Here is a 26,943-nt window from a genome sequence, read left to right as displayed (position 1 = left end):
GCAATCAGATTCACAAGAGATTCTATGCAGCTGACTAAACAAAGCTAGAGCATCAATAAGAATATGCCACCGATAGCGTTAAATAAATAAAAAAACACATTGAAAACCATTGAGATTAGAAATCACTAATTTTGTGAAAACCCACGAAGAGGGTATACTGACTTTAAACTTAAATAATGTATTTTGCGTCAAAGGAGATCTTGAAGCATCTTTGGTCTTTTGAGTTACAAGCTAGTGGGCTACAAAAACGTAAGTACAAGCATAGAGTTCATTTTAAGGTGAAAGGAAAGGTAGGCGAAGAGCTTTCCCCAAAATATAGCTTCTGGTTGTAAAGGCCCCCACTTATGTGTTCAAATTTTGAATTCAAATTTTGTTCAAATTTGAATTCAAAATTTCTTAGAATCAGTTAAAGTAAAAGAATCAGAGAAAATCAGTAAAAGAATTAGTTAAAAAGCGCCCGGAAAATCTTTATCGTTTAATCATCTTGCATCACGACTACTTCTGAGTGCATTCTTCATGCGTTGCGAAAATAGTCCTAAGAGAATGTCCGGGGGAATTGCTGCAACATCCACTTTATAGCCCAGACCTAGCTTTACCTGAAATTTGATTATTTTCAAAACTCAATGAACAGTTGAAAGTCCTTTGTTTTAATAGCATTGATGAAGCAAAACACACAGCAAAACATGGCTCATAAAGCGGTCTCCAGATTTCTTCAAAAATGGTATAAAAGGATTCAAGCAGCGCACGGAGAAATCCGTCAACTTGACGGAAGTTATGCCGATAATAAGTTCAATGTAACGAAAAATTAAAAATCGGATTACAAAATTCCTCGTGTTTGATTCGAATGCCCCTTACAAAAGATTATAAAATAGTTAGAAAACTTTTTGGGATTTTAAGAGGGGCTTGGATCCAGAGACGGTAGATTAAGCTGGTAGATTTTACTCTTTAGTCAAAAAGATATTCAGTGTTTCAGAACACACTTGTTTATTTTTTGTTCTTTACCTATATGGCCATGAAGTGTCACCAAATTCAAAAACTTGTCCTAGTTCTCTTTGAGAAAAGCTTTGGGTCTATGCAGTTATAACCTATGTTTATCACCGACTCTATGTGATGCTATATTGTAAACTTCTGAACACAGCTTTGATCTTGAATGTCTTTTGATACACAGTATCACGTATAAAGTAACCTTTGCCAGTGGGAACAAAGCCTAATGCTTCCCCAATCATGAACCTGATCTCAGATCTCTTTGTTGTAAGTTGTTCAATCGTGAAAATCATATCTGTAATCACCTTCTACGATGGTTAGGCCCAGCACGTGTAAAGCAAACCTTTATACATCCTATATAAGAGCTAATTGATCCCTTGTATTTGGGATTTGCTTCATTTACAATTGCTCTTGTAAATGGAAGAATCATTTGTTTCATTCTGAATGGAACATATGATTGAAGAAGAGACATTTCATGTGAATAATGAAGGTCAATCCTAATGGAGAACTACTCTGACAATGGTTGTAAATTGTAACTGAATGGCTACATTCCTTGACAATATGTTTATTAAATAACATAATAATCAATTCGTTCTCTTCCCCCCGTAATTTCAACCCTACAAAAGATGCTTTTAAGACAAATTCTAATATCTCAGAAAGGATAAAAACAGTAGAAGAGAAATAAGCGAAAGCTTTCGAACCAACTGTTTTGAGGGGCTGGATAGAAAAACAAAAACAAAAAAACAAACAAAAAAGCAAGGAGAGTACAGGATGAAAACTTCACCTAGAGAGAGGGGAAAATTGCCAAACACACTGATATAGCATTTTTATTTTAAGTATCTTCAGTAAAATTTTTGAAAATAGTAGCCTGCTGGGCTTGGTACAAGGATTAATTTTGCTGAAAGTTTTCCAGCAAAATACACAAAATTGCTGGAAAACAGCCTTCTTTAAAGAAAAAACAAAGGGATTTTTTAGTTTAGAGAAATACTGACTAATGTTTCACTTCACTTTTTACCTTGTTTCTAGTAAGAATCTAGATGGAGAAGGGGCTGAAAGTCAAGGTTTTAAAACGTAGATTGGAAAATATTCAACCTAGCTGTTTAATTAATGTATAATTATTTATACAATTATTTCTGGGCCATTATTATGCTGTTTAATTATTTCTGGGCCATGAGCTAACCCACCCCCTAGCCTGCAGTCTAAGCAATTAGATCCTTACAACTACATAGATGGCTAGCATTTGCAGTATATTAATTTAAAAAGCTTTTCCCCCAAAATAAGTCTTTCAAAGAAAAGTAAAGAGCTCTATTAAACCAAAAATGAGCAGAAATAAAATCAAATAATCTTCCGAGAGTAACACTACCACAAATTACTATCAATAAATAGATGAAACCCAAAGTGAACAGAAATTACAATAAATGACCGAGTCAAACTCAAAATGAGCATAAATTAATAGCGCTGTCAACCCGCATGCCTTCTCAAGACTAGAACGTAATTTGTATTTTACTTAAAAAAAACTAAAAAAATGACCGTGGATTGTCAGATTATACGCATGTACTGTTACTTATTTCTTGAACTTTTAAGCAAATTTCATTTATTAAAGCAGAAAAATTGAAAATATTCAAAATGTATTTTGTTGTCAGTAAAGCTTAAATTATATTCTGGTCTTGAGCAGGCACGGGTGTTGTCAGCAGTATTTATGTTAATTTTTACTCGTTTTGAGTTTGACTCGGCTATTTATTTTAATTTCTGTTCGTTCTGGGTTTTATTTATTGATTAATGTTTGTAAGATTATTTTACTTTATTTCTGCTCATTTTTGGCTTAATGGAGCTCTTTACTTTTCTTTGACAAATTTGTTTTGCAGAAAAAAAGGTTTAAATTAATTATTGTTCGTTTTATATTGACATAGTTTTTTCGTGGAATTTTCTTATATCTTTAGAGTCTTTTTTTTTATAAGAATCCATAGTTTGGCTGGCTATTTGAATGTTGGAGATAATTTTTTACTAATGATTAATCAAGACACAAATAGTATCGTTTAACCTAATTTTACACCTCCTCAAGTTGACCTGAAAATGAAATATAATATCATTTCAAAAAATTCTTTCTATTCTCTTTGACAACTAGGATACCATTACACTCTTTTGATTCATTTACATTGCGAGGGCGGAAGCAGTAGTAGTAGCAGCCCCGAAAGTTTCAACTTAATACCCCCAGTCGTTCTCGATATATTGCTGAGGTATCTTATTGGCAATCGTATACATATATTTTTTTGATTTAGTTTAAAGAAACATTTGGTTTTAAAGCATAATGGCCCGATCACATAACTGTGGGGGCTGATATACCCAATATCCCTAGAGACATAGTTTTTAATCGTTCTACTATGCTGAACAATATGAGCGTCTGAAAATTTTGACTGGAAGTATTTAGAAAATGAATGGGCTTAGGAGGAGGGCTGTTTGCCCTCCAATCTTGTTTGACTCTTAAAAATGGTAATAGAACCTCTTGATTTAGTTTAACATTTGCCTTAATATTCCTTGAAAGCTTAACCGTAACACTCTTAGCTTGCGTAGTAGCAATATTTGTAGCATCATTAGTAACACTGTGCGCCTAGCCCCCTTGGTGTCTTCAACATCCCCTTCAACACACGCTGAAAGTTTAAACTTTCATGAACCATTCCTGAAGTCTTTCTGATACGTCTTCTTAACAGCCTGTATGGGCATAGTGTGTTTCAATTCAGTCCCATACAGTCTCAGCATTCCTAAAAATTTTGACTTAGTACCCTTAGTTTTAGTAGTAGCAGCAGTGGTAGTAGTAACAGTAGAGTAGCCTTATTAGTAGTAGTATTAGTATTAGTAGTTAGTATTAGTAGTAGTAGCCTTGGCTTTAGTGGCAGCGGTATAGTATAAGTAGTTATAATAGTAGGAGTAGTAGTAGTATGAGCAGAAGCAGTAATAGTAGTAGTAGCATGAGTAGAAGAAGTAAATATTTTCTTTACTACCAAAAGGAAGTAAATATTTTCTTTTAGTTAGTTCAGTATCTCCCAAATCAAGCCCTGTTAGTTTCAACTTCACACCCCAAACTATCCCTAAGATGTTGCTGTTACGCCCCTTTGAAAACCTGCATACATACGGCATGCTGTGATTAAGTTTAAGTCTCCCCCCTCCAAAAGTAAAATTTCATCTTCCTACCATTAGGCATAGTTGTAATAATAGTCATAGTAGTAGTATCTGTGTTACTAGTAGTAGTACCAGATGTAGTAGCGGTAGTACTAGTAGCAACAGCAGTATTAACATACTGTCTTTACAAGTAGTTGCAACAGAAGCAGTAGTTGAACCAGTAGTAATAAAAGTAGCAGTGATAAAAGTATTAGTGCTAGAATTCGCATATCGCCTTTTGGTCAGATGATTTTCCCCTTTTAGCACTCCAAAAGTTCCAATTTAACAAACAAATCAATTCTAGATATACGCTCTTTTGACAATGCGTATGTCCAGAAAGTCTTTTAATTTAGTTCAAATTTTCCCTCAATATTGTAAATGCAGTAGTGTGGTAGTAGTAGTAGTAGTAGTGGTAGCAGTAGTAGCAGTGGCAGTTGTAGTAGTACTGGTAGCATGCAAATATTCCCTTTTTGGTCATTTCCCGTATCATTTCCTGAAAGATCCATATTTATGTACCCAATCATTCATGAATTACGCCCTTTTAAAAATCCATATACACATAACGTGTTTTGATCTTTTTCAACACTCCTCAATATTCTCTGAAAGGATCATCCGATCATTTTTGGGTAATGATAGGCATGTGGGGGAGGGTCTGGTTGTCCTTCACTAACTTTTGACTTTTAAAAAGGGCAATAGATCTTCCGACTTCCAATCAACTTCCAATGAGCCCCATTCGATTCGAAGTTCACATGACCATCAGCTTCATAAGAACCTTGTATGCCCGGACCATAACTTATAACCTTTGTCCCTAGGCTCCGGAGGGTTGTATCAACACTGAAGAAACTGTTATATACTCTTCGGACTATTGTGAAAAAAATGACTATATTACAACTTTGATCGACTGTGTTTACGGTTGTCAGCAAGGAACTGGGGGGGGGGGGCAAGCTGCCCTTCTATCAATTTTGACTCTTAAAAGAGAAGCAGAACTTTAAATTTCCAATCAAATAAGCCTTCCCTAAAGCTAGGAAAAATACCCCTTTCATAAAAAGCTCATATGCCCACAGGGCATAACTTACGACCCTTGCCCCTAGACCCGGGGGGTTGTTTCCACCCCAAAGGCCTTTTTGTGTGGTCTTTGGACTGTTTTGAACAAATGACTATCTCAAATTTCCATCGGATGCATTTTGGAAAAATATACCTGAGGGGGGGGGGCTAGTTGTCCTCCTATCGCTTTTACTTTTAAAAAGAGCACTAAAACTTCTGATTTATAATCCAATGAGCCCCTAGGCTATATTAAAAACCCTTGCCCTGAGGGTCCTGGGGGCTTTTTATCGTCAAATACATAATTACTGGACCTTCCTACTACGCTGAATAAAATGGCTATCTCAAAATTTGATATCTCGGGGAAATTACTGGCTTGGGGTTCACTGTCGACTTTCACTTTCACTTTCGAATCACTTTCACAAATCACTTTCGACTATTAAAAAGGGCACTAATTGTTGCAATTTCCAATCGAATGAGTCCCTTTCGAAGTTTCTACGACACCTCATTCTGTACGAAGTGCCCTGATCTAAAACTAAAAAAGGAGAGGAGGTAGCTACACATCGATCACTTTGACTCTTAAAAAAAACTAAAACTTGTGATTACCACTACAATGAAACGCCTCCTAATTTCATACGACCACCCTTTCTATAAGGACCTTATAAACCCTTAGGGCATAACTTAAAACCTCTGCCCTGAGTGATGTGGAGGGAGGGGGGTTGTAAAGTCACATAATCTTCCAAGCGTAAAACTACCACAAATTACCATTAATAAATAAGTGAAACGATGAAGGAACAGAAATTACGGTAAATAGTGGAGACAAAGTGAAAACGAGCAAAAATTAACATGAGTAGGACTAATAGCCCCCATACCTTTTCAAGACCAGAACATAATTTGTACTTTGCTGAAAAAATCGAAACAAAAAATAAATGACCGAGAATTTTCAGTTTAATTGACATATACTGATAATTATTCCTTAAAGTTTTCATAATGCTATACTCATTAAAGCAAAAAGGTGAAAACCATGTAAAACGTATTTGTTTTCAGAAAAGTACAAATTATTTTCTGGTTTTGAGAAGGCAATGTGGGTATCAGCCCTATTCATGTTAATTATTGCTCGTTTTCAGTTTGATTTAGCTATTTATTGTAATTTCTGTTAACTTTTTATTGACATAGCCTTTCCATGGAAAAAATATATATATTTTATATCTTTTCGGTTTTTTCTTTAAGAATTCATTGTATTGGTTGTTATTTGCATGTTGAAGGATGTTTCTCAATAATTTTTAATCCTGACACAAATTGTATCTTTAATATAATTTTATACCTCCCCAAGTTAACCTGAAAAATAAAAAATATTCTTATTCCCAAGGGATTCTATTTATGCTCTTTGTGTACCTGGACACGCTTAAACTCTTTTTTTTAGTTAAACTGTAGGAGCAGATACAGTAATAATAGCAGTAAATTTCAATTCGATAGCCCCAGTCCTTCTCAATATATTGCTGAGGTAAATAATTGGCAACCATACACAATGCATTTTATTTAGTTTTAAAGCGGCATTTATTCTTATGCTATAATGGGCCAATTGAATAATTTTGGGGGGCTGTCATGACCGATATCCCTAAAGACATAGTTACTGGACGGTACTACAATGTTGAACAAAATTCTATCTAAAAATTTTGACTGAATGTGTTCGGAAAATGAATGGGCTTGAGATAAAGGCTGCTTCCCCCCCCCAATCTCTTTATACTCTTAAAAAGGGCACTATAACTTTTGGTTTTGAATCAAAATAGCTTCTTTACAAGTTTCAATGACATTTCTCGTAATTATTGAGTGTTTTTGTCTACGGTATTGCTTATCTATCCTTTTGAAAACCTGCCTGCACACAGGTTTTTTTATTGAAACTCCCCCTAAATATTCCCTAAAAGTTTCACATTAATAACCTTAACGTCATTAGTTACAGTAAATTAAGTGGTAGCAATTAAAGTATACACATACTGCCTTCTGGCTAGTTAAAAATCCCGAACAACTTGCCTTTAATAGTCTAACTTAATAATGTAAGCTGTTCTTCAGATATTACTTTGTCACCTATCTAAAAGTCCACAAGATCATAGCTTGTTTTGATTTACTTCAATACCCGCCTAAACGTTCCTTGAAAGATTCATCTTAATACCCTTAGCTTGCGTAGCAGCAATATAGCAGCATTAGACGCAGGATGCGCATAGCACGCTTGGTTTCTTCAATATCCTCTTCAACACACACTGAAAGCTTCAGCTTAATACCTTCAACCGTTCCCGAAGCATGTCTGATACGTCTGCTTGACAACCTGTGTGGGAATTCTGTGTTTCGGTCGATTTTCATGTAGTTTCTATTTATCCCAAATTTTTCTCCTTAATATCCTTAGTTTTAATAGCAGTAGCAGTGGTAGTAGTAGTAGAATTAATAGTAGTAGCCTAAGCTTTATTGACATGAGTTGTAATAGAAGCAGTAATAATAGTAACAGTAATAGTTGCATGAGTAAAAGCTGTAGAATTAGGACGCAAATATTTTCTTTTGGTTAGTTTAACGGCCCTCACAACAAGTCCTGTTAGTTTCAATTTCACACACCAAGCTGTTCCTTAGATGTTGCTGTTACACATTTTTCATAACTTGTATACAGACGGGGTTTTGTGATTCAGTTCACCTTCCTCCCTAGAAATTCCTTGAAGATTTCACTTTCAAACCCTTAAGTATAGTTCTAATAGTAGTCAGAGTAGAAGTATCGACATTATTAGTAGTAGTGTTAATAGTAATAGCGTTAGTACTGGTAGCAGCAGTCATATTACCACATTGCCTATTCTTCAGTAGAACATCCCTCTCATTAAGTCCTGGAAGTTTCAAATTAAAAAATAAAATTAGCCAATTCCTGCTACTACTAATAATTCACTGCAGCACTGAGCTGCCTGAGGCCAACACAGCTACGCATGCTCCTCCTCCAACTTAATCTATTCAAGCCCCTCCTTTAAACCCTAATCTCTTCTTTAAACCCTCCCAGGAAGTTTCCATTTCCTTTAAATCTTTATTTATAACATCCTCCCAACCCAGACGAGGACGACCTGCCTTCCGTGTAGCCCCAGACGGGTGGCCAAAAAGGACGATCTTCGGCAGTCTGTCATCCTTCATCCGCAGAGCACGGCCTAGCCATCTCAGCCTATCTTTCATTATAGCTCTAAAAAGCAGGATTCAACCATATTTTTCGTAAAACCTACTGTTTGAAACACGTCAGTAAACCGGGTACCCAGGAAAATCCGTAGGCAATTTCTCTGGAAAACATTTAGTAAATTTTCGTCCACTTTTCGGAGCGCCCATGCTTCAGAGCCATATTTGACCACTGTCATCACTGAAGCTTCTATTATTCTAATATTGGTTTGCTGACTTATCTTCCTATTCTTTCAAACTTTTTTTTTAACTGTCAAAAAAAAACAGCCTGAGCCTTAGCTACTCTACTTTTAACATCTTCACTGCTCCCACCTTCTTTACTAATAATACTACCAAGGTAAGTGAAGCTGCCCACCTGATCAATCTTTTCGTTACCCAGCGTCACCTTTTCATCTTCACTTATTCCTAGCCCTAGTGACATAGTCTTTTCAAGATTAATTTTCAAACCTATTCTAGCACCCTGAACTCGCAACCTCTAAGAATTCATTCATTTTTCTCACACTTTCATCTAATATGCTTAAATCACCAGCATAATCTAAGTCCAGGAGTATTTTTCCTCCTCATTTTATTCCGTGGTATCCAATTGCGTTTCCTGTGCTCCTTAAGACGAAGTCCATCAAAATGATCCATATAAAGGGGGATAGAACACAACCCTGCTTAACTCCTGATTTAATACAAAACCAGTTGCTAACCTCATTTCCTACCTTAACCGCAGCAGTATTATTCTCGTGCATAGCACAAATCACTTTAATGGATTTGTCTGGAATACCATATAAGAATAAGACCTTTGCTAACGCTCTTCTATAACAGAATCGAAAGCATGCTCATAATCGATAAAACTGAGGACCAAAGGTGTTTGACAACGAAGGAACTTCTCAATTATTAGCCTAAGAGTGAAAACCTGGTCGACACATACTCTGCCTTTTCTGAAACCGCACTGTTCTTCCCTTAAAACTTTGTCTACAGCCTCTCTCAGTCTAAATAGTATCATATTACTAAGTATTTTGCTACCTAAAGAGACCAGACTAATGCCTCGATAATTACGACACTCATTCTTTTCATCTTTCTTATACAGTGGTTTAATTAAGGTTTTCCTAAAATCATTACGTACTTCCGCTTTTCAAAAATTATATTCATAATCTTCAGTAGCTTATTTCTAACCTCAGAGCCACCATATTTAAGAAACTCATTTATCCCACTATCAGCACCTGGAGTCTTATTTATTTTTTAATCCTTTTAGTGCTGTCGCTAATTCTTCCTCACGAAACAAATCTTCCTTCACATCAAAGGTATCACAAACCTTTTCATTTTGATATATATCTTTCCTGCAACTGTATCTCGGTTTAGCACATTCTGAAAATGTTCCACCATCTTTCCTTAACTCTTTCCTTATCACTAATTTTGGCCCCATTCGTGTAACTGGGACTAGTCCGGATTGACTGCTGCCTTTCAATTTGTTAAGATGCCAGCATAATATTTTACTAGTATGCCGTCTAGCTGCATCTTCCAGATCCTCACAAATTTTATCCATGTCCTCCACTTCACATCTCCTTAGTTCATATTTTAATGCTTTCTCCGCTTTCTTTACAGTCCTTTTGATTTTATATGATCTATCACTCAGATATGTCTAGTGCAAACCTCTTCTACTTTCTATTAAACGTAAAGCTTTTCCACTAATATTCCTAGTTGCCGTCTCAATACTCATCCCTTAGACACCATCAGCAGCTTCAGAAACTGTTTTTCTAAACCTATTCCATTCATCTTCCACATTGTCGAATTTTAAACTCTCAAGTTTAGCATTCAACTGTTCCTGGAAGGTTTCTCTCAATTTTTATCCTGGTCTACCAACATCATAGCTTTCCGGGAGGCAGTTACCCTTCCGAAATTTCAGCTCTAAATCAAACTTAGACACTACTAGATCGTGATCTTTGCTTTTAACATCAATAATAGTACTCTTATACACCCTAGTATCTTGTATTGATCCTGCTAGTCTTCGGTTTACAATAACATAATCAATAATTGTTGTCTTACCATCACGTAAATACCATGTTTACTTATGGGCCATTTTGTGACCAAACACCGTATTGGTTATAACTAGGTTGCTATACCTACAAAATTGCAAAATTCTGTAGCCATTGCTGTTTTCTTTTCCTAAACCAAATTTACCTTGGCTAGGATACCATATATCCCTATCTCTACCAACCTGGGCGTTAAAATCTCCTAGAAAAAACAATATGTTTCTACCTGGTTCCCTGTCTATTTAATATCTGAGTCACTAGTATCTCTGTCAGTTGGTTCAACAGCGGTATATACTACTATAACTAATGCCCTGAACTTTTTAGTCATAAAATGAGCAATTATTATTTTATTATTAATACCTTCCCTGCCTAGACACGACTTTGTAGCTTCCTTATTCATCATGAGCCCTACTCCATGTCTAGGTACCCCATACTTCCTGCCTGAGTAAACAAATTTTATGTCACCTAATTTCCTGCTTCCTACCCCTGGGATATGAGTTTCAGAAACTCCTACTAAATCCAGTTCTAACCGTTTCAGTCAAAATGGCGATACTAAAGCCATTTTTTGACGTCTTAACATTCCAAGTCCCAATTTACATGTTCTTTATATCATTGACATTATTTCGACCTCAGGAGCAATGATCTCGGATATCAGTGCAGGACGGGGACCAACATATCTTCTCAAGTCCACACCGAAGCGCTTAGGCCGGCTTAGAACCGGACAGCAAGAAATCCCTGGGACCTCCCTTAAGTTGGAGGCTTTGTGCAATCCTGGGCCCATCTAGGTCACAACATGATTTTCAGCACTTGGTGATGCTCTTCTATCAACAAAAGTTGAAATCCTGCCCAGACAGTCCCAGGCCTATTACCTCCGTTTCATTATATATTCATGCCTACAAATATTATGCTACTACGGGGAGGCAACCCATAGTAGACAAATTAGCTAGGAAGAGGTTTTTCAGCCCAAAAAACGCCCATCAAAACAAACCAAGCCCAGAAAAATATCCAATAATCAGGATCCCCCGCGAGTGCCGTATTGTTTACTAGATTATAATTTCCTCAAGGGGCGCCACTCCTCAAGTGGGAAAAGTTGACCATAAGTTCCCCAGTCTTGCAGGTACCCAAAGGGTGGAGGCAGCCCTTTACAGAGGCCGTTGTCCACAGATCTGGATCTTACGCCCTGCCGCAGTTGTCCTCTTATAGAGGATCCTCCCACAAATTTTTAAGATACACTTTTTGATAATGTCCATGCACATAACGTCTTTTGATGTAGTTTGAATTTTCCCTCAATATTCTAAATGAAGTAGTTAGGTAATAACAGCGGTGATAGTAGAATTGGTAGCATATCAATATCGCCTTAGTATTTCCTGAATTTCTAAGCTTAATATACTGAGTTGCTCCTGACTTACGCCCTTTTGACGCTCTTTAGACACATAACAGTTTTTGATTTAATCCAATACTCAACTCAACATTCTCCGAAAGACTCACCTGAATGTTCTTCGTCTTCTTGGAAAGTAAGGTCAAAATAAGCATGCCTTTCTTAATGACATATAGTATCTGTAAACATTGAACCAATTGCCCATCTTACAGGCCTTGCCCTGAGGACTGTAGGGAGGCTGTCAACCCCTAAGAAATAACTACTGGACCTTTCAACAGTACTGAACAAAATGGATCCCTTAAAATTTTGAACAGATGTGTTATGGAGAATGAAAGGCTTGGGGGGGGGGGGGGGTCTGATTTTCCTCCATTCACTTCTGACTGTCAAACAAATCTGACTATCACTTCTGACTCCATTTCCCTTCCGATCACTTTTGACTATCAAAAGGGCACTAGCCCTTTCAATTTCCAATAAAATGAACCCTTTTCAAAATTTCTATGATAACAAATAGCCATCTCAAAATTTCTATCAGACACATTGGGGGAAAATACAACGTGGGTGGGCGTTTATGACTGTCATCTGATCACTTCGTCTCTAAAAAGGCACTAGAACTTCTTACTTCAAATCCAATGAGCCTCCTACGAAGTTTGTACGACCACCCTTTCCATAAAAACCTTATATACCCTTAGGGTATAGCTTACAACCATTGCACTGAGAGCTATGGGTGGTTGTCATCCTCAAAGACATGATTTCCAGACCAATCAAACGTTGGACAAAATAGCTATCTCAAAATTTTAATTGGATTTGTTAGAAGATTGGATTTGTTGTTACGACAACAAATGGCCATCTTGTACTTTCTATCAAATGCATTTCGGGAAATTACGACGTTTCCGGAAGGGAGTGTATCTGCCTATCAATCACCTTGAATCTAAAAAAGGGCACTAGAACTTCTGATTACCGATCCAATAAGCTCCCTACGATGCTTATACTACCTTTCTTTCTGTAGAAACCTTATATGTCCCCAGGGCACGGCTTACCACCCTTGTTTTGTGGGCTCTGGGAGGGGGGGGGTTAGTTGTCATCCTCTGACATACTTTTCGGAACTTTCAACTATGCTGAACATAACGGATATCTCAAAATCTTGACTGAATGTACTTGGGGAAGTAATAGGCGTGGGCGGGGGCTCGGTTGCCCTCCAATCACCTTCAAATATTAAAAGGGCACTAGATCCTTCAGCTTCTAATTTATTGCGCTCTTTTTGAAGTTTCTACGAGAACTCATTCACTACGAAGTGCTCTAGTCTAAAAATAACAAAACAAAACAAAAATATATATATTGTGCCCACATCACTCTTTACTAAGGCATTTCTTATTTCATAAATTTGTTGTTTAAATCAGCCTTTTGTTTTTCTTACTAATCCCAATAATTTGTTGTTTCTCTAAGTATAAGCTCGATATTTTGTGTAATTTTCTCGTTTATAGCAACTGCAAAAGAAACACCCAAAAGTTAAACGGTATAAAGAAAGGACTGGCATAAAAGCTAAATACCTTATTACATTTTCTTTGTAGCTTGGAATTAGACACACTGTTGCTCTTTGACATTTCACTATTTCGAAAGTCTTTTTGAAAGAAGAAAGAGTGAAAGTTTAGCATGCAAGGTTCTACAGTCCAAATTGCTTTACTTTTTTTCTCATAGCTCGTCATGAAATATATAAAAGAGAGAAAGATATTCAAGTAATATTTTATGTTAAGTTCAATTATTACAACTTTTTTTCCAAGAGACTGTAAATCAAAGCTGAATTTATTCTTGAATTTTGATCATGTTGGTATGATTTTATTTACATCCGACACTCCTTTCGAATTTGTAGGAGTTTTATTTTTAATTGTCAGTAATATACGTTTATCTCTTTGAGACTACTGCATATGCGTGTAGGCCAAACAAAATTTTGTTACTTTCAAATGTTGTGTTTTAAGCTGATAATATTTTAGCTTGTGTGAATTTTACTTACGTAAAGGTTTAAAAAAAATATTAAGCTAGCTATTGTAATAAATTCTAAGACCAGAATGGCTATGCATGGTGAATGCCAAACAAGAAAAAAAATAATATAATTAGATAACCGAGAAAACGAGAGTAAAATATTCCAGTGGATACAAAAGAAGCGAAGAGGAGAAAATGTCTCCAACGTTTTCAAAAAATATCTCTCATCTTCAGTGTTAAAAAAGAGAAGAAAATACTAGCTTTTGAAGTAAACTTAAACAGAGCAGATGAGACACTGAATTAAAGAAACAAGAAACTAAGACAGAATAAATGAAAGACCATTCAGCAATTAGATTGGTCAAGAATGCTCTGCCAAGTGTTTGACTTCGATTGCCCACTGACCCGGTTTGTATTAAAAGTGGGGTCAGATGATCTTGCTTTAAGATAAGGAAAAATGTTATTTCAACCTCATAATAATAAGCTATTGTAAATTGGGTTTAAAGGAACATGTGGATATTAAAGTTGCGTAATCAAAAGGAAACAAACGATCTGGATTGTCAAAAATGTGGAGGTTCAAGGCAGAAACAAAATCATCCTTTTTATTTTCGCATCTCAGAGATTTATCAATTGAAATCTTGTATTCATGCAGGCATTTCCCCAGATCTTGACGGACCCAACTAACGCAAAACTTTCCACAAGAGCAAGGGTGTCTGTAAACACCTCTGCCCATTGTAAGGTCAGTTTTATCTTTCTAGGATTGACAAGAAAGGTTCAACCTTTGGCTCATTTTTAAAGAAACAGAAAGATAATGCTTGTTTAAGATTTTTCCAAGTTTGTCGCTAAGTCTAGGGATAAATGGTAAAGCAGTAAAGGTTTTGTTTTCAATTGCCAGAATTACTAAGGAAAGGGGCTTGCGTTGTTTATTTCCTTGTTTTACCTTCTTTAATATTCTATCTACAGATTTTACCATTACAGAATGAATGAATGAATGAATGAACTTTATTACCCGTAAAAATAATAAAACATCTTTAACGTAATTTAATTCAGAGGCTACATGATGGTGTGAACAAGTTCTTAGAATCTGGTCGACTAAAGAGATTACCGCCCTTCTTTTCAAGAAAGGAGGACGGTTTAACGGCGAATTGAGACAACGATCATTATGGATGGGTTTTTCTATAAAAAGAAAATTCAAAATCAGGAGTTTTTAAAATTAAAGTATCTAAGAAAGAAAACTTCCCTGAATCTACCAGTTCTAATTTGAATTGAAAATTTGAATCGAAAGTGTTCAAATCCACCGAAAAATTCTTAAGAGACTCATTTCAATGTTCCCAAACATACAAAATATCCACCCTAAAATGGACCCGGAAAGAGAGTTTCAAGGGAAAACTATTCAAGGCAAAAATAGCTATGAATTCCATGTAGAAATTTGCCAATTAGGGAGACAAAATGGCTCCTGTCGGTAAACCCATAATTTGAAAAAATATGTCTCTGAACCTAAAATACGAGAAGAATTTGTTGCAGAGGCAAAGAAGAGTCATTATTATATCAATAACTATTATAATAAAATAACTATTATAATTATTATATAATTATTATAAAGCCTTATAATCGGACCAAGCAGAATTTTCCTCTAGCTTTTTTATAAGGCCTCTTCGCATTTATGGACATTATAAGAAGTGTATATAAAAACTGCATTGATACTAGCTAGGATAGTCTTTCCTGTTATGTTTGAATTAAAAAAAAACAAAACAAGTTTTTTTGAATGAAAGTAAGGAGCAACATTAAAACTTAAAACGAACAGAAATTACTCCGTATATGAAAGGGGATTTTCCTCCTCAACGCCCCGCTCTTTACGCTAAAGTTTGACTCTTTCTCTTAACTCTATTTTAAAACAGTAAGAAACATTAGCGTAAAGAGCGGGGCTTTGAGGAGGAAAAGCCCCTTTACCTTACTATTAAAATCATTAAAATCACTATTAAACTATTACATTAATACTAAAATCACTATTAAAAATACTTTAAAATCAGCATTAAAATGCGATTCTCTTGATGTAACTATTGGTATCAAAATTTAATTTTTTAGAGTTTCGGTTACTATTGAGCCGGGTCGCTCCTTACTACAGTTCGTTACCACGAACTGTTTGATTTCCTAACTTTAAATCACGGTAAACGAAGCTTCTTGTGTAGGACATCTGTGTACTTAAGAAGGGAAAGATTTTTTCCCCTAGGTTCATCTTGGGTTCGATTTGCATTTGAAAATCACGATTTTTTATGGTTCTCTTTTGTTTTTGTTTTCTTCAAAATTTTGAAGTGTTCAAAGCTTTAACCCATTACCATCAGTGTTGCCACGTTGAACCGTCAAATTGAATAATCAAAATTAATAAGTTAAGTTTGTCTACACTTTTCATAAGTAAAAAATCAAATACTAGCAATCTATTGATTCTAAAATACATTAACCAGTCAAAGGAAAGCCATACCGTCTTGATTTGTTTGGTGCCGACTGTTTTTTTGTTTTTTTTTGCAGTTTTTTGTTCCACATTTACTTTTTTACGAATTTTGTGTTTACTACTACCAAAAACTGCACAACTTCATATGGAGTTAATTTTCATTAAAATTGAATATACGATTTTTCTTATTTTTTAAAGACATAACTGGTTGTACAAGTTTCCACATGCCCAATCAAATCAATCACATTTCATTTGTACTGTCTCTGGTGCTGACAATTTGGAAGCTATTTGGGTTTACTTGAGAAATATATATTTGCCATTAGTATGATTAATATGCTACTACTGTATGCAGGGAACATATTTACAAATAGGGACTAACAGATAAAAAGGAAAAAGGTACCTCTACATGTTCATCATCTGGGTAATCCTCACCAATGTAATTCTTATGAATATTCGTCTTAATAAGATCTGAGTATCCATCATATTTGAACTCTGATTCATGGTTCTGATTAAGTTTATGGTAGCTCTTCGAATCTGGAATTTATGGAATTAAGACATAAATAATTCTGAAGATCAAACTAGATATGCATGACAAAATAAAGAAAATTATGAAGAAGAAACAGCAAGTATATTCACACCCAGTGGAAAAACGATGGATAAACATGCAGATATTTATCCTATCGCTTGAGACCTCCACTCGACCATTTTCATTACACAAAAGAGTAGAAATTTACACTTAAAATTCCTAAGGGCAAGTAGAACCTCAAAAAAAAGTTTCTTTTGAGGACCTTACTTTCATTTTGTCCTCAGAATTTTAGTCTGTATGTTTTTTACTCCTCATATATTTTTGTGTACGGAGGATGATTGACCAGAGTTCTCGATCGAAAAGTTTACATATTTATCCTTCTTTTTTCCACTGACTGGAAATTTCTTTGTTTTTTCTTCTTCATAATTTTCTTGATTTTGTAATTAAAATATAAAGAAGGTTCAGTGTCAAATCAACTAGCAAAAAAAATTCCTTTTGAAAAAGTTAAAACTTTCAATCTGTTCTCCCATAAATCAATCAATCAATGAGTTTAATCTACTAAATGAATACTGAACAAATATAAAAAACACAAAGGGGTATTTAACCCTAGAAAAACGATCGTGCGGAATGAAGCTAACAAACAGGTCAGTGTTTTAAATGAATGAAGAGATAGAGAAGTACAATAACAAAAAGTAGAGAGAGTAAGTAAAAGCATATAAAAATAAAAATCGAGAAATGGGTAATTAAAAAAAGTATTAAAAGAGTAATTCAAGGTAATTTTAGAAAGTATAGACTTCCAAGTGGAATACAAATTCCAGGTCAAAAAATAACGGAAATAATGCTTATTGTCATAAGATGAAAGAGTAAGATATGACTGAACAAGCCGAGGAGGGGTACTTCAAGCAAGTGATGGTAGTTTCCAACTTAAGTTTTTGCTATATTATATAATAATTATTTCTTTTATTTCAATCACAAATACGCCATATTGGAGAAAATTGAAACTTTCTATTGGAGACTTCTAGCTTAAGAAAATATCCACAAATCTAGAGTGGTGGAGACACTTTTCAAATAGGTGCTTTGATCTTGAACAAATTACACAACAGGAACGCTTGAACAAGAACAAAATGAACGATAATTACAAACTCAATTTCACGGAAGGGGTGAGGTGGGGGGGGCTGCTATTTGATATTTTTCGAAGAGAGAGAGGGGCGTGTTTGCGTGAGTTGTACTTCAGAAAATTTAAGGGGGAGACGGGAATATTGGCTCCGTTTTTCGCCATCGATTTAGGGACTGTATTTAGTTAAACGTTGGGAATGGGATCCGAGGAGGCAACAATTCTTTTTATTAAAATGAAGCTTTTATCATTGACTTGGAAACAAGAATGCATGATTTCGACGATTTGTACAAAATTTAAATTACGACGAAGACCACACTGCCTTTCCATAATACAACAACAAAAGAGAGAATAATGAGGACTTTTTTCCGAAGACAGTGAACCAACAAAACCTATTTGAATATTTCGGCCCTATATCTAAGGGCCGTCTTCAGCAAAGATAGTATTTAAATTACAATCAGAATCTTGCCATTTACCGCTGTTTTTATAAACTATTTAGACTTTACTGTATGATCGCAAATAAACAAACAAACCTTCAATGAATTTTTGCTCAGGAATTATTCTTGCCACTAGATAAAATTTTATTACAGGTTTCAATATAGCATACACAATACATTAGCAAAATTTCCTATATAAGAAGTAGGATATTGTAATTTTTTTTTAAATCTGACTTAAATGAAAAACCAAACTTTAATAATGATTTATGAATCTATGTGTGATATCAAAATGAATATTCAAATTTTTGTAAGCTGAAAACCTTGCTTCTTACGTTTTTCTGCACAATTATGTGATTCTGTGCTTAAAAAACAGTCTTTTTTTAAATTAAATATTACGATTAGCATCCCATTATGCACTTTAAGCGCACAAGTATCCCGATACTTTAAGCGCACATGTATCCTATCATTCTGATGACATATTCCAATTACTCCTAGTTGACACACATGGTGTTATCTCAATTTTCGGTTAATTGAGAAATTCCCGCAAATATATGCCGGGTATTCTCTCTGAAACAATGCCACTGATACAAGCGCACAGTACTTCCCATTTTGTAAGGTAACTCAAACAAATATTTTCAAGGAGGCACACTCGTGCCTCTATAAAGAGGCGACACACGACAATGTTAAGCGATCTTCGGTTCCAGTGGTCGCAGAGGGGTGGGGAGGGATGCATTTCGTAGCCCGAGCTCCAACTAAGAAACCTGCAAAATTTCACCCCCCTCCAACTTTCCTTCATGGGGAAAATCTGTCCGAAAGTTTCGACCCGTCAACCCCAGCCCCCCTTTAACGTTGTCCGATCGGGCTGAAATTCACAAGTTGAGGTCCCCTACGGCCCAGGAGCTTGTCCGCGAAATTTCAGCTTGATCCGATAACTCCTTCCCTGTTTTCCAGAAACCATGCATTAGCTACTTAATTAACGCATTTCTCTCCATAAGAGCCCATGTTAATTTGAAATTTTTAAAAGTTATTGAGAAGTTATATTTACACACATGTAAGTGATCAGCTCAGTCGGTAGAGCGTGGGACTTTTAATCCTCTGGTCAAGGGTTCAAGTCCCTTACGGGCAGTTTTTTTTAACAACATCAAAATAAAAGTGTATAATTTTGATAACACCTGGACGGCTTATCAATTGAGAGATAACAGAATATTAGCTTCTTATGAGCAAAAGAAACATTTCGGTCATTCTATCTATTTTTTTTTCTATTTTATACAATGATTTAAAAGCGGGGGGGGGGGCGGCAGCCACCCAAGTTCCTCTCCTAATTCCTGTACGAGGAGTACAGGAATTATTAAATTACATCCACCATGGATTGTAGAAAAACGTACAGAAATAATATGAAAAAAACTTCGTTTTCTTAAAGAGTTAAAGAGGCTGCGTCCCAAAGTCAAACCTTAAAACGTACAGGAATTAGAAGAGGCAGTTGAGGGGCTTCCGCCCCCCCAAACCCCCAGCTTTTAAAGACTCTTTTGTAAAGGTTTTTTGTTTTTTTGCTAACCCCCCGCTCTTGGCTTCGGAAAGGCCCTCTTTTAATTAACAAAAAATTGAAATGAATGAATAATGGAATAACTTCGAAAAATGTTAAAGACAAGAGGACAGGAGAACCATTGCGCCGAAACTAGTAATTAGTAACAATGAAGTCCCCCCACAAAAAAAACCTGTACAAAAGAGTCTTTAAAAGCTGGGGGTTTGGGGGGCGGTAGCCCCCCAACTGCCTCTTCTAATTCCTGTACGTTTTAAGGTTCGACTTTGGGACGCAGCCTCTTTAACTCTTTAAGAAAACGAAGTTTTTTTTCATATTTTAACATAAAAGAACGACCTTCAGAGTTATTTACATTAGATGAAGTGAGCTTCATCGGACAGGATCTCTAAACAGGATCTTAACAAGGACTCTAATATACAAGAGTTTTGTGATCTATACAGTTTTTTTTGTATGCCTAGCGGATGGGGACTGTTTTATACAGTTTTGGTTTACCAAATGACATTTACAGTACCCTTTATTTTCCGAATTGTAATTATAGCATCAATAGTTTTAAAATAACCCCTTTTTACTAGCTATGCTTGAGCTATTGAATTCAGTCTGGGGGACATTTTGAACCTGAACCTTAAGGGGACAGTGAAGAGCAATACTAAAACTATAAGAGAAAATTCACTGAATTTTATATGAGTGTATGTCATGTATAGTCATTAGTTGTAAAAAACATCCCTTCCTACTAGCGATTCTTAAACTATAGTATTTGGTCCATGGGTTATTTTTGAACCCAAGCCATAATATGAATATAAGTAGAATACGTATTATGAGTACGACAGGGTCCATCTCCCTACTAAAATATTTTTTCTGGCCGTAGAAAAGAAATGGATATAAATATTATCGCAATGAAAACAATAGGGCTCAATCTCCCTCGGAGGAAGGGGTGGTGGAGGGGTTCAAATTTTTAAGCGGGACAACCGATTTTAGATTTTTTTTGGACTTTTAAACTAAAATTTTCTCAACTTTTTTCAACTTCTTTAAGTCACACTAAATATACGTATAACATAAAAACACCTGTGCCATTTTAAAAGAATAAAATGAAGATGATATAAATAGGTCACTCGTGATTTTTTATATTCGGAAAATAATGTTTATAGTGAATTTTTTCTTCTTTTTCTTGGAGTTAGACTTTTCGGGGTGGGAATTTTTTTAGACATATTTGGGGACTTCGGATTATTGTAGGACTTCAAAATTTGTTGAACTCAGAATTTTTTGAGCTTGGACTTTTTTGGAACGCAATGTTAGGGTGGGAGAAAGACAAGGATCTATTCAATTATAAATTCCCATCCATGAATGATATAATTCCGTCTACCCCTTCCCGGCCCCGGGAAGTGCCAATGAGTCTTACAACAATTATTGGGAACGGTGAGTCTCCAGGAAATATAAACACCCAGGAATTCACCAACTCTTACAATGAAAATGTAACTCAAATGTAATCTTCTCTCTCAAATATATGTACATATGTGTGCATGTATGGATATGTGTATGGGTGCGTCTGTGACTGATAAAAAAAAAATATGCACATGTATTAGATAATGTGCAAATAGAGGTTATTAAAAAAATGGCTTAATAAAACCGTGTTATTCCAATATGAAAAAAAAACTTCTCATTTATTTTCCAGGTTGCACATTAAACAAATTTCGAAGAAACAGACACATACAAACAAACACACCCACAACGCACACACAAACACATACTCACACAAATACAAACACACACACATACATATAAGCACACACACACACACACACACACACACACACACACACACACACACACACACACACACACACACACACACACACACACACACACACACACACACACACACACACACACACACACACACACACACACACACACACACACACACACACACACACACACACACACACACACACACACACACACACACACACACACACACACACACACACACACACACACACACACACACACACACACACACACACACACACACACACACACACACACACACACACACACACACACACACACACACACACACACACACACACACACACACACACACACACACACACACACACACACACACACACACACACACACACACACACACACACACACACACACACACACACACACACACACACACACACACACACACACACACACACACACACACACACACACACACACACACACACACACACACACACACACACACACACACACACACACACACACACACACACACACACACACACACACACACACACACACACACACACACACACACACACACACACACACACACACACACACACACACACACACACACACACACACACACACACACACACACACACACACACACACACACACACACACACACACACACACACACACACACACACACACACACACACACACACACACACACACACACACACACACACACACACACACACACACACACACACACACACACACACACACACACACACACACACACACACACACACACACACACACACACACACACACACACACACACACACACACACACACACACACACACACACACACACACACACACACACACACACACACACACACACACACACACACACACACACACATATATACACATACACAGACACACATACACAGACACACAAACATAAACACACACGCACACATACTCACAAACATACAAACACACACAAACACACACACACACACTCACAAACACACACACACATACACAGACATACAAACACATACACACACACAAACACACACACTCACACACACACACACACACACACACACACACACACACATACACCTACACACATACACACACAAACATACATACACACACACGCACACATAGTCACAAACATACACACACACGAACACATACTCACAAACATACACACACACACAAACATAGTAACACACATACAGACAAAGACACACACACATACTCACAAACACACACACAAACACACACAAAGACACACACACACATACACACACACAAACACACGCACACACACATACACACACACACATATATACACATACACACACACAAACATAAACACATAGGGACACATACTCATAAACATACACACACACACAAACACAGACACACATACAGACAAACACACACACACACTCACTAACACACACACATACACACACACACAGACACAAACATACACACACAGGCACACAGAAACACACACACACACACACATACACACACACACACACACACACACACACACACACACACACACACACACACACACACACACACACACACACACACACACACACACACACACACACACACACACACACACACACACACACACACACACACACACACACACAACACACACACACACACACACACACACACACACACACACACACACACACACACACACACACACACACACACACACACACACATACACACACAAACACACACATACACACACACATACACACACACACACACACACAACACTTATCACCGCTAATCGACACTTATTACCTTTAAATAGTGCTTAGAAAGGAGTCCCCACAACCTCTCCCCCAACCAGCCCCACCCCCCTGAAGGGCGTGGAAGCCGCTGAAGGTGGTAGACCGAAGGCCAGATCCCCCTCCCCCCGCCTGGCTGGCCTTGGGTGCGGGAAATATTTTTTTTTTGAAAAATTATATTTACCAAAAAACACTGACATACAACAACAACAGCGACAACTCTAACTTGCTAAAGAACAGAAACACTCTTAGACGGAAAAAAAGGATTTTCCCGCCTTTAAGAATGGATCCCTCCTACTATCTATTAAATTTGTTCGGACCAAGATGACATCTAAACTCTAGACATACATCTCAGTCTGAAGCTAGATTATGTTCATGGGGTAGCACCCTCACACCATCCGCACACACATAGACTTTATCCGATACAGGTGACTTGTCATTTTTTCCTCTCTAGCTGTGTAGTTTTGAAATTTTAAAAAGTGGTTTGCCGTGAATTTCGCTCTTGGAATGAGATTACTTTTAACATACTCTCTGTAAAAAAAAAAAAAACTAAGTCGAAATTCTCATTTACGTAGTGTCTAGGCAGCCCCTTGCAGACGTCTTTGATTACCTCATTATATCTTTGTAGATAGTACACCTTGGAGCATTCCAGTATACCACTTGAAATCAATTTACTCTCCGTCTTGAATTTTAGTAATAATAATTTATTTGGGGCCTCTCACCTTACTAGTTCCGGGTAAATAAACTCGTCCCGATTAGTAAGGCCCATTCGAGAGCTAATATACATACGTTTTTCAAAAACTTCTCCGTTTTAACTTTTAGAAAAAGTAAATCAGTATCCCCATAATATACTTGAACCTTTCCCTCCGTTGGCCACTGGCGCCTACGCACACTGTATGGGATTGACAACATGAGTTTTTTTTTAGATTTCTGTTATTGGACTGCCAGCAGCAATAATTTCATTTAAAATACCGTTTCTTTTTTCCAATGTAAGAGGACCCTTGTTGGAGTCTAAGATGGTGAATGATGTGGAGTTTGGGTCGGCAACGGTTCGAACAAATTCTTTTGGGTCGGTCATAACGTCACCACGACTTCTATTACGCACAACGCTGAATTTAAAATGAGTTTAAAGATTTCTTTTTCAACCTTCGTTTGCGCATCTGAACGGTTTACTGACAAAAGTGCCAATAAACGTTTTCAAATTTGGTTTTTGGTTGAAATGGAGGGCTCTATGTTTCTTTGTTACATTGACACCGTTGGCTAGCATACATCTCAAAAGAACGTGATATACAGTGATGTTCTCTTTCAGATGTATGTCAGCAATAAATTTAGTTCTGAAGGTGTCCACTGCACAGCCCCACCCTCTACCGGTCTGCTTATGCACGGTAAAACAAAATCCTTTACCGAATCATGAAGTTTCACCGGTATTTCACCATAAATTTAAAAAACCATCCTCGCAGTGCTTTTCCTCAACAGTGGCAATGTCAGGGAAATTTGAAGCACAAGGATTGTTAAACCATTTGTAATTACCACACGGCAAAGAGTAGTGAGACATTGCCGACGGATAAAGGGAGTTCATATCCAGAAGAACTGCATCTGACTTTACACCAGTATGTATATTACACAGTATGAGAATTCATTATTATCATATCAAAGCTGTTTTGAAACTTAACCGAAGACAATGCTCAACTGCCAGAAGTAGTTAAGAGGAAGACAAAGGAGAATCATTCGCTTGCACGTGCCTTAGCAGCATCCAAAAAAAGAAAACGATTTTAAAAGATGCAGACATACGTTCCAGAAAATGCAGAGTAAAAGTTTGTGATTGTTTAAAGTTTCAATGTTGCTCTTTAAGTCCATCAGAAAATTTATTTTTTAATAAAAAAAAGTATTTAAAACAAACACTAAATTTTTCTTTGAGACAGTACTTTAATTTCGAATGGCAACCCACAACAAGTTTTACCTATTTTAAATCCACGAGGAAGGGGGTTAGCAAGATTTTCTCTGAAAAATGTTTGCTGAAGAATGTTTCTTAGAAAAGTTTTAAGCATTCGTAAATTCCACTGAAAATATGTTAAAACTGGAGAAAAGAAATATTTACGAACACAAACCTGGATAACGTCTTTGAATAAAATCTTACCAAAGTTTAGGTAGTTATGAACCCTGTATACTTTTTAGTATCAATGCCCGCCTTTAGTGGTAAACCTATAAAATTTTGCCTGTGAAAAGGAAGCGGGTTTTCATTGTACCCTCTATAAAGTGTTATCTAAACGAAATGAAAGCACGATTGTATAAAAGTAAAGAAGTAAAATCTTTGAAACTGTGTGACTATTTAATTTTGATGGTCAAAAGCCTCTCTTTTTTCCCTTCAGTGTTTAACCATCTTTTCTATGAGCAGCATCTCGAACACATTTTCAGACGCACCAAGTTTCTGTTTCCTTATCAAATGATGTTAATGTTTTTTGTCGCGACTTAAAAAAAACTTTAAGTTTAGTACTATCAATAAAAGTCATACAGGGGCGGGAGGGGGGCTATACAATCATATGTGCTCTAGCAATATCAAAAGAATTTCAGGTTTTTTCAGTATTTTCCTGGAATCTGACTGCTTTGATAGGCAAGATGCCTTTACACAATGCCGTATCATCTCTGAAATATTTTTCATAAATGCCAAGTTATATTTATAGAATTATTTTACCTTCCATTGCTTACAAATATAAGCTAATATTTGATTAAAGTGCTTGCATTAGTTCTTTTTTTTATTATGAAGATTAATACCCAAAGGGTTGAGTTTTGACTATGTTGGTGCTTGGTGGTAATATCTGTTTTGTCACTATTTTAACGATGATTAATTCAAGGATAATTTTTGTTATTTCTGTCTCTCCTTCCCTAATGCCTTTATTCTCTCTTCTTCTCCACTCTGTTTTCTTCCTACCAATCTTATCAAACAGTTCGTGGCAATCAACTACTGTAAGGAGTGACTCGGCTCAATAGTAACCAAAACCCTAAAAATAGAATTTTGATATCAATAGTTACATCAAAAGAATCAAATTTGTACGCTGATTCAAAATATATAAGTTTCATCAAGTTTAGTTCTACCCATCAAAAGTTAAGAGCCTGAGAAAATTTGCCTTATTTTAAAAAATAGGGGTAAACACCCCCTATAAGTCAAAGTATCTTAACGAAAATCACACCAACAGATTCAACGTATCAGAAAATCCTATCTACAAAAATGTGGAATTTTGTGATTTTTTTTCCTCAGAAGACAGATCACGGATGCGTGTTTATTTTTTTCTTTCCAGGGGTGGTCGTATGGACCCAGTGGTCTTAGAAAGTCTCGAGAGGGCTCATTCTAACGGACATGAGAAGTTTCAGTGCCCTTTTTAAGTGACCAAAAAATTTGGAGGGCACCTAAGCCCCCTCCTACACTTTTTCCCAAAGTCACTGGATCAAATTTTGAGATACTCATTTTGTTAGTCATAGTCAAAAAACCTAATAATTATGTCTTTTGAGGTGACTTAATCCCCCAAAGTCCCCTGGGGAGGG

At 36.4% G+C, this 26,943-nt stretch overlaps 1 protein-coding gene across 4 annotated transcripts in view; it reads right to left on the bottom strand.

The window, feature by feature from the left end:
* Positions 1-26,943, bottom strand: part of LOC136035292 (hemicentin-2-like) — a 215,730-nt gene that overhangs the window by 104,729 nt on the left and 84,058 nt on the right. For all 4 annotated transcript variants that reach the window (XM_065716978.1, XM_065716981.1, XM_065716980.1 and 1 more), the window contains exon 3: positions 16,596-16,729. In XM_065716978.1, the coding sequence (XP_065573050.1) occupies positions 16,596-16,729 (134 nt within the window). The remainder of the gene's footprint in view (positions 1-16,595; positions 16,730-26,943) is intronic.

This window comes from Artemia franciscana, chromosome 14 (assembly GCF_032884065.1).
Source record: "Artemia franciscana chromosome 14, ASM3288406v1, whole genome shotgun sequence".
Classification (NCBI taxonomy): Eukaryota; Metazoa; Arthropoda; class Branchiopoda; order Anostraca; family Artemiidae; genus Artemia; species Artemia franciscana.
Note: the sequence above shows the minus strand (reverse complement) of the source record. Positions and strands in the feature narration are given on the sequence as shown.